Source organism: Physeter macrocephalus, chromosome 8, assembly GCF_002837175.3.
Source record: "Physeter macrocephalus isolate SW-GA chromosome 8, ASM283717v5, whole genome shotgun sequence".
Classification (NCBI taxonomy): domain Eukaryota; kingdom Metazoa; phylum Chordata; class Mammalia; order Artiodactyla; family Physeteridae; genus Physeter; species Physeter macrocephalus.
In genome coordinates this window covers 87,924,181-87,933,909 of record NC_041221.1, presented here as the reverse complement: position 1 = coordinate 87,933,909, position 9,729 = coordinate 87,924,181, and the positions used below count along the sequence as shown (strand labels likewise).

At 39.4% G+C, this 9,729-nt stretch overlaps 1 protein-coding gene across 3 annotated transcripts in view; it reads left to right on the top strand.

Moving 5' to 3' along the window:
* The first annotated feature begins 2,755 nt into the window (after window positions 1-2,755).
* The window catches only part of TMEM161B (transmembrane protein 161B), a 69,841-nt gene continuing 62,867 nt past the window's right edge, over window positions 2,756-9,729 (top strand). For 2 of the 3 annotated variants that reach the window (XM_007122102.4, XM_024120687.3), the window contains exon 1: window positions 2,756-2,876. In XM_007122102.4, the coding sequence (XP_007122164.1) occupies window positions 2,874-2,876 (3 nt within the window). In that variant the 5' untranslated portion in view covers window positions 2,756-2,873. Of the gene's footprint in view, window positions 2,932-9,729 lie in introns of all 3 variants that reach the window. The other variant, XM_024120646.3, reaches the window with a different exon arrangement.

The following is a 9,729-nucleotide window of genomic DNA, read 5'->3' as shown; positions in this document are numbered from 1 at the left end:
AAGATTTTTCCTAATTTTTTATGATGATAAGTATTACTACGGCTAATATTTTTGTCCATAAATCATTTTAAGGGCAGTTTAACTGAAGTGATTTTTGTCCACAACATTCCTTTAAATGGTTATTTCTCAAGGGGAAGAGGGTGGGCAACACAAGAAGGTCCCAGGCATTTATGTCTAATTAGGAAAACAATATACATTGCGCGGAGGTGGGGGGATTACAAAGGCACTGCACAAGAAAGCATAAATTATTATATTTACTAAAGTAAGAAAACGCAGTGGAAATTTCTTAGGGGAGCTAATCTGTAAAACATTTTGCAAAGAATATGGAGCTAGACTTCAAAAAAGTGATAGGTCTTAATGGCTGAAAACGTTCCAGATAGGTGGAGGTCCTGAAGGACGAGGTAACTATTTGTTCGTGTTCTTAAGTACTGGAGAACAGTTCTCACTCAGGACAACTCATCACAAAGCCTGAATAGTGAGCAACGAAGATTTTTTTTAAATCAAAGACTGGACTCCTAACTCCCTTGACAAAAACAACCAAATTTCTTCTTAATCTCCATCATCCACATCTTTTCCCCCCTTTCATTATTTTCCCCCTTTTTTTGTTCCTTTGTCAAAGACTCTCATCTATTTTAAGTAACGGAAATAGGTAAATTCCTGTACTTCAAGGCATGTAACCTTACACAACATTATAATTACTCTGTGGGATTAAAAAAAAAAAGACTGGGAGGTTGCAGCTTTAAAACATGCATGCATTTTAATCTTAAAAAAAATTACTGGGGCTTCCCTGGTGGTGCAGTGGTTGCGCGTCCGCCTGCCGATGCAGGGGAACCGGGTTCGCGCCCCGGTCTGGGAGGATCCCACATGCCGCGGAGCGGCTGGGCCCGTGAGCCATGGCCGCTGAGCCTGCGCGTCCGGAGCGAGGGAGGCCCGCATACCACAAAAAAAAAAAAAAAAAAAAACAGAAAAATTACTTATAACAGATTTTTCACACTGTAACAGAAACATTAAAGGATATTAACCAAGAGTTATCAACTTGCCATATACCAAATAAGGAACATAGAACCCCATGGTCTATTTAAAATGATCAGCAGTTAACGAATACTGTTATTTCCTTTCGTTTACTCTGGCAGGAATGGATTCCAACCTAATAATTTCAGTCTTACTGCCACATAGGAGATGCTTTGTGAACCTCAATGAGGCTGCCAGGTCTAGGGCAGATGTAAGACCCACAGTGTCAGAAAGGAGAGTAAGACGTAGCAGGATGTGTTGTCACTGACAGACTTATAGCCACTTTCCTTCTCCACAATTTCTTCCTCAAGAATCGCAGCTGCTTTCCACAGACACACCTGCCGACAGACTCCAATTCTTCTCTCCCAGTTACCATCTGCAATGCCCTAGGGCCTGTCAATTTCCAACCTTGTTCCGTACAGCAGAAGTGGAACGAACCCTCAGCGAAGTTCTGGATTCAACCTCAACAGGACTGTTCCACAAAATATTTCCCAGCCCCACTCCACCTCCAGCTGTTTCCAATGTTAGTACTTATGATTCTTACATCTTTTTAAATTGTCACACTATTCATCTCCCAATAAAATTTAAAGTGAAAACTAATATAGAGTAACTGCCCTGTGCATGCTTCTTTTAATGGCTGGGAACGCTGATTCTCAGGATCTTTCGACCATTTATAGCTTGGGTATCTGTGCTGTTCAGGTACTTTGGTAAGGAAGGTGAAACTTAACATCTCTAACCACCCCTACCAACCCAATTTTCTTAAGTTCTTCTGAAGCTTCCTAGTTTCCCATCCCAATTCCAGCTTTACGACAAAACTAGACCCAATGGCAAAAAGAGATCCCACAGATGAAATTGCAGATACAGTTGGGACTAAGCAAGGATCCCTAAATTGTGAGATGAATTTCTGGGTTAAAGGTACTCTGTATATCCACTTCAAAGCCTGCCATTAGTACTATGTATAACCAAATAAAAAGACAGAGAGTTTATAGGTACAGAAAACAACACAACATTTTGAGGGTATATGGGAGTTGTCTTTTGGAAAATAAAAACCAGCACAACATTAGAAGGTATACGGGAGTTTGACTTTTTTTCCATCTGATGATATATACTTTTTAATCTAAATGGAAACCGTCCATACTGGAATGTATTATAGGCAGAATTCTCTTGCCGGTTTCTCTCCTCTTGGTAGATGTCCTTCAAATTCCACTGCCCTGAGGAAGGACAGAGCTGGAAAAGCCACTAAAGCAGGGAGCAGAGACGACAGAGGGACAGGTCTGTAAGGAAAGTCTCCAAGAAAGGGCAGCTAGAAAAACGAGAAGGTAAAAAGAGAAAGGGCGTGGCTGAGCTGAGGCAATTTCAGTGTTGTCTCAGCAAGAGCGGGGCTTAACTGTGGTTTTCTCCCGCAAGAAGTCCGCTGGATCTGGAGTCCGCTCCCACCTCATTCACCAACCTTTATCTCTATTACCTTGTAGAGAGAGGGTGCGCTCTTGCCAACACCACCCAACCTACCTCTGAATCCTCGCAGGCGCAACAGCGGCGCACCGCCCACCTACCTACCTGTGCTGCGCCTGCGCCTCCCGAGTGCGCTCTCAAGGTCAGCACCTCCCCCAGCCTCTAACCTAGCGCCCACGGAAGTGGCAATGAAGGACGTCCTGCGTAGCCTCACCTCTGCGTGGCGTGGGGTCGCCGGCGTTCAGCAGAGGGGAGGGACTTCCTGTCCCGCTCAGGCTGAACTTCCGGCAGAGCCGGAAGATCTTCTCCCTCGCCGTGTCGAGTGGATCCCGGCTGTAGAGTGGTGAGGGGAGGTCCTGGACGGCCCTGGCGACTCCTGGGCGTCTGGTCCACGACCTGTCCTTGGCGCCATGGTGAGTCCTCCTGTGAGGGCTGGAATAACAACAGTCGGGAGGAAGGGGCCGGGAGGTCAGTGCTGTGAAGGGAGCCGGTCGGGTGCCCAGCTGAGGATGGAGCGGGCGGGAGCAATGGGGTGAGCGGTAGGATAGGACCTACCACCTGCCCCGGGGCGCTGGGGCTCCAGAGGAAGCAGCATCTGTCCTGCCCAACCGCGAGATCTGTTTAGGAGTACGGAATAGGTAGTCAGAATGTTCATGGCCCATTTACTGTGTATGGCCGTGGGCCAGGTGGTCCCAGAGTTGACCTTGCCTGGTTGATGATCTCCTCCCTTTACTCTCAGCTGTAGGGCAGTGGCCAAGAAGTTCAGATCTTAGAAATGCCTATAGCCTTTCCAGGTGGACACAGTACATTCCCTTCTTGTAAAGGATTAACACCTGTCACTTAAAGAAAGGGCAAAGTAAAGGAACGGCAAAGTCAGTTTATCTTTCAAACTCAGCCCTTGTGGAATTGGAAAAGGTGTCAAATAAAAAACCTGGACTTAATAAGCAGGGTCCATATTCGAAAGGAATAGTAAGAGCGTGGGCGAGGGAACTATTGGAGGAGGGAGAGTGCCCTGACCATAAGATCTTCAAGAGTCTCAAAGGTTAGGCAAAAGAGCTTCTCTTTTATGGGCAGGAGGAAACAAGGCTAGAAAGAACTGGGTGTGGGGAAGTGAGATGAAGGGGTAGTACGATTGGACTGTAAATCAGAGAAAGTTTTACCCCCACGCAAACCTGTTCGGAGGAAAAACTGTTGGGGGGTTGTATCCTGTTTCAGACTGAGGGTGGGCCAAAGTTCAGGAACCTAGGGGAAGAGATCGTGGAATTTGGGTAGTATTTTGTTCCAGTTGCTCTATGGGGACAAGCAGTTCAACTAGTCAGTTTTGAAGCAAAGAATGGGAATTTGCAGGCGCTATGTCTGCCCTTGTTACAGGTAAACAAGGTGGGTGGGTAATTCCTGAGTCTTGCTCACATAAGTCCTTTGGGGACTGTTGGTTCTTTGCAGTAAGCCATTTCCAGATCACGGAAGGGTGGCAATGGGAGGATTTCTTAACCTTTGCTGTTTCCCAATATCACAGGGGTTTGGCAATGTTCAAAATTGTCAGTTACTTGACTATATAAAAGATTTCAAATCCTCATCTGGAAGACATTCTGTCTTGGAATTTGGAGTTTGCCATATTTTTTCAGGATCAAATGTTGACATTGTTCAGCTGCTGTGTATGATGATTGACTTTTGAATGATTTATAGAAACTTAACTGACTGAAACAGAAGAATTTCAAAATAATGTTGTTCCTGGTGCTCTTTACCAGCTAACCTCTGACTCTTTCAGGCACTGGTGTGTGTGTGTGTGTGTGTGTGTGTGTGTGTGTGTGTGTGTGTGTGTGTGTGTGTTTCTTTAAACCTCAGTGAATAGTACAATTTGTAATCATTAACAGTTTTTTTTTCCTCCTTTTGTATCAGTGAAATTAGACAAAGATAAGGAACAGTAGAACTGGAAGGAACCAAAGATAATAACTAGCGTAACCACCTTCCTCCCTCCCCCGCAACCCCAATTTTATAGAGGGAAGGATCTGACGTCTAGAAATAGGCAGTGATTTACCTAAAGTCGCGATAGTTTGGCACAGTCTGGACTATAACCCAAATCTCCAGTTCTTAAACTTCAACTCAGTTTTCGATATCTTGGTCTGAAAAGTTGAAGATAGGGTGTAATTAAAAACTTTAAATTTATAATTGTCACAAAGAAGCTGAATGAACTTGTTGTCAGTATTCTGTAGTAATAGAAGTAGAACCCCTCTCCCCCTGCCAGCTCAAAAAAAGGGAGTTTTGTTTTAAGCTAAGGTAAACTCCTGATGTTTATCAAAATGCCACTTAAGAGAATGTCACCTGGAGAATGTCACCAAGAGCCAGATAGTTTACTCTCCATTTTGTTATTGCTTATAGTTCTGAGTTAATTACTAAGCTTGCAGCTTTACCTTCCCCAACTATGAAATTGATAATGTCTGTATATGCAAGTGTGGTCATTGCCTGGAATCCTTCAAAGGAAAGGGTTTAGCTATTTTTTTAAAAAATTTATTTATTTTTGGCTGCGTTGGGTCTTCGTTGTTGCGCGCGGGCTTTTTCTAGTTGCAGCGAGCGGGGGCTACTCTTCGTTGCGCTGCGCGGGCTTCTCATTGCAGTGGCCACTCCTGCTGTGGAGCACAGGCTCTAGGCATGTGGGCTTCAGCAGTTGTGGCACGTGGGCTCAGTAGTTGTGGCTCACGGGCTCTAGAGCGCAGGCTCAGTAGTTGTGGCGCACGGGCTTAGTTGCTCCGCGGCATGTGGAATCTTCCCGGACCAGGGCTCAAACCCGTGTCTCCTGCATTGGCAGGCAGATTTGTAACCACTGCGCCACCAGGGAAGCCCTGAGGGTTTAGCTATTATATGAAGTGAACAAGGGTTGAATTTGTTTAGGATTCAGCTTAGTTGAATTGAGGTCTTGGGCACTGCTTGGTCCTAATGATATAATGAAAAGGGCACAGAAGTCAGAAAACCCAGATTCTGCCCATTATTATATGAATTTGGCAAAATCACTCAACATAGATAAGAATTCCAATTTCCTTCTAGATAAGAGAAGTGGAACTTGATAGGAATTAAAGCACCTTTTAACTCTAATATTTATGATTTTGTGACTTCACCCAGGACTTTTTTCAGAATTTTCAGTAAGTTTCTGATTAAGTAAAATTTAGTCTGATTTCCACTGTCCTGTCCCCCCATCATCAAGTTTGATTTTTTTTTTTTAAATCATTCACCTTTCCATTTTTTAATATATCAGGTTGGTAATACTTGAAATCTTTGTCAATATGTTTGGTCAAGTATTTTACTACTGTTTTAAATACAACCATGGAATGGAAAGCAAAGGCTTTTTTATTTTACACCTTGATTTTATTTTGTTTTAGTCGATATAAATTCATGATCTAGACCAAAAATACTGAGTATTCACTCTTAATTGTTTTGCTTTCATGTTGTGAGAATGGATAGTCCACAGAAAATTTACTAAAGGAATAAAGCTATTTTATTATACTTTTTGAAAATTATAGACCAACTTTAATCAAATAGATCTTTACACCATTTAGGCTGATTTGTGGGAGAAAAGTAGATTAGAACTGACTCCTGGAATTGCAGGAATCGCATGGCTTATTTTATCTATGTAACATCCTCTAGTAACTTTTACTGTGGGATTGTGCTCTGGTGTGTTGGTTGTGAACCTCTGCCTTAGTCAGAGTTAATGAGAAAGTTTTCTTTTTGGGGTATGGGGAGGGCTGTTGGGAAGAGATAATGTGGTATAAGTTATAAGAGAAATACATGTAATGTGTTCAAAGAATAGTACAGAGAAAAGAAATTAATTCTAATGGGGGGGAGTCATGTAATAGGTGACTTCAACTGAGTTTTGAAAAGTGTATTAGAACACTAGTTCTCAACTTAAGTTCACATAGGATTCACCTGTGATGCTTGATAAAAATGCTTATCTCGTCTCCATTATTGGGGGGTGGAGTCTCAGAATTTAATTTTTAATGAGTTTTACAGTTAAGTCTGAAACTCGTGGTCCTTAAAGCACTTTGAAGGAACTCTAATGCAGACATTAGAAACTTTGATGGAGATATTGAGGTTTTTGTGCTGAGTGATAATCAGACGTGTGGTTTGTTGATGTGGTGGATTACTTTAATTGATTTTTGAGTGTTGAACTAGCCTCAAATATCTGGAATAAATTCCGCTTTGTTGTGGTGTATAATTCTTCTTATACACTGTTGAATTTGATTTGCTGGTATTTTGTTTAGGCTTTTTGCATCTATGTTTATGACAGATACTGGTCTGTAGTTTTTGTTTTTCTTGTAATGCCTTTGCCTGGTTTTGGTAGTAGGGTAATGCTGTCCTCATAGAATGAGTTAGGAAGTATTCCCTCTGCTTCTGTCCTCTGAAAGAGATTGTAGAGACTTGGTATAATTTTTTCCTTAAATGTTTGGTAGAATTCACCAGTGCACCCTACTGGGCCTGGTGCTTTTTGTTTTGGAAGGTTATTAATTATTGGCTCAATTTCTTTAGTAGATATAGGCCTATTCAGATTGTCTATTTCTTGTGTCAGTTTTGGCAAATTGTATTTTTCAGAAATTGGTTAATTTCATCCAGGTTATAAAATTTGTGGGCATAAACTTGTTCATAGTGCTTCTTTATTATCCTTTTAATGTCCATGGATCTGTAGTGATATCCCCTCTGTCATTTCTGATATTAGTAATTTGTGTCCTCTCTTTTTTTCTTGGCTTGTCTAGAGGCTTATTGATTTTATTGATCTTTTCGAAGAACCAGCTTTTGGTTTTATTGACTTTTCTCTGTTGGTTTCCTCTTTTCAATTTCACTGAAAATAATTCACATTATTTCTTTGCTTTTGCTTACTTTGGTTTAATTTTCTCTTTTTCTTGTTTTGTAAGGTGGATCCTTAGGTGATTGATTTAAGATCTCTTCTAATATATGCACTCAATGCTGCAAATTTCCCTCTAATCACTGCTTTTGCTGTATTCCATAAAATTTGATTAGTTGTTTTCATTTTCATTTAGTTCATAGAAATTAATGTTTTTAATTTCTCTTGAGATTTCCTCTCTGACCCCTGTGTTATTTAGAAACATGTTGTTTAGTCTCCATGTATTTTGGGATATTCCAATTATTTTCTGTTACTGATTTCTAGTTTAATCCCATTGTGATCTGAGGGCAGACAATGTATGTTTTCTATCCTTTTAATTTGTTAAATGTTTTATGGCCCAGAATGTGCAGTTTGAAGGATGGATTCTGGTCAGGTTTCATCACTTTGCCACATAGTGGCAGAGATTTGGGCCTCTGCTCAGTTCTCTGACTTTTCCTCCAGTTCTTTACTAATTCTTTCCAAAAGGGGCTTAGTTCAAATAATCGTAGAGACTGTTCTCTTGGTTAGCATTTGGTTGATTCAAGGTTGATTCTTAAGACTGGTTTATACTTTGAGCTCTGTCCACTTTTTAGATAATTAATTCGTTTGTTTGCTCTGGGATAGAAGCTTAAAGCAAATATAGTTGATTTTAGAAAATCAGAACGTATTCTAAAATGTTCTTTTTTTAAAAGAGAATTTATTATTTTCTTACTATTGTGCCATGGTTTTCCCATGTTACTAAGTCAAGAATGAACACCAACTTGCCCCAAAGGAACTTTGAAGAAATCAACCCGTTTTGTACACTGCCCTCCTACTTTTTCTGTACCACCTACCCTTGAGTTACAGAAAAAAAATTTTTTTTTAAAGTCCTGGTGAGATGAACATTCTCTTGTTTTTAACTGAAATGATTATGTCTTTTGTTTCACCAAACACTTAAAAATCATGCTCTTACTTCCAAAGTATTTGTTCAATCATTCATTCATTGTCTGTTAAGCAGTATCTGTATGTCATGTACTCTTCTTGGCAACAGAAATATAACTGTTTATAAAAGAGAGACATTCCTGTCTTTATGGACCTATGTTTTATTGAGAGAGTCTGACAGTAATCAAATGGGACATAATATTTTTTAGTCGTGGTAAATACAATAAGGAAAGATAGAACAGAGTTAAGGAAATGATTGGGGTGGTTATTTTAGATAGGGCATTCAGGGAAAGCCACAATGAGGAGGTGACATTGAAATAGATTTGAGTTCATATATGTATTCAGCCTATATACCTGGTATCTTTGAATATGTGTTTATGAACTGCACCCTAAAAAACTGTTATAGTGTCAGGCACAAAGCTCATAGTTTCTTTAACTATAGTGGGAATCTTTCAGTAAAGCCATGTATTATCATCTTTCCATGCAGTGAACAGAAAAATAATAGAAATGTGTTTTTTAAAATCGTATATTAGTAGATGATATTATATTTTACTGAATAGATTACATTTTTTATGCCACATATTTTTAGTCTTTTAAGTTATTACAGATCTTGGGAGAATATAACTTATTCATTCAAAATATTCTGATTTTACATTGTATCTTTAATTACATTAAACAGACTTAGTAATTCTTCTGTTAAGGTAAATTAAATATCTTTTGTGTTTTGACCATAAACAAAGATTTAGAAAAACCTGAAATAATTTCACCTTTTGATACTTTGATGTTGAAGCTCAGGATTTTAATATCTGATTATAGTGTTTTATTTATTTTTTAAAAATTGTAAGATGTTACAAAAACCAACTGCTCAAACATGCGTATCTTTAAAAATGACTTTGGGAAGAATTCAATAAATATATGGCATTGAAAGTCTGCTTGAACCAAAACTAGATGACCTCCATAGTTTGTTTCAAGGTTCTGTGATTTTGAATGTGTAATTTTGTGAATATTATTGATGTACTTTTAGTTGAATGTACATTGAGGGAACAAAAGAGGGAATATTCAATTTGTATGGAGTTTAAGAAGGATTTCACAAAGGACTAGGTCTTTAAGGGTAAGTGGAAGTATGTCAGGTAGATAAGAAATTGAGTGTTACTTTTCCTCAATAACAATAATAGCTGCATTTATTTAAAGTTAATATTTATCTCCTCTGCTTATATTAACTTAACTAAATACTTATAAAGTTATTCAGTCTTGGGTTGTTTTTTTTTTAACTTCCTACTATTTTTTTTTTAATCTCCGTATTTTACCTCTTTTTTTTTAACCTGTTTTACAGATGTGTAAATGGAGGCACAGCGACATTAGAGTAATTCATCCAAAATCACATCTAGTGGTGGTGGAATTTGACTTCTAAATCAGGCTGTTTGGCCACTGTACTGTTGTGCCAATCTTATTGTTTATCTTTGATAAGTTTTAAC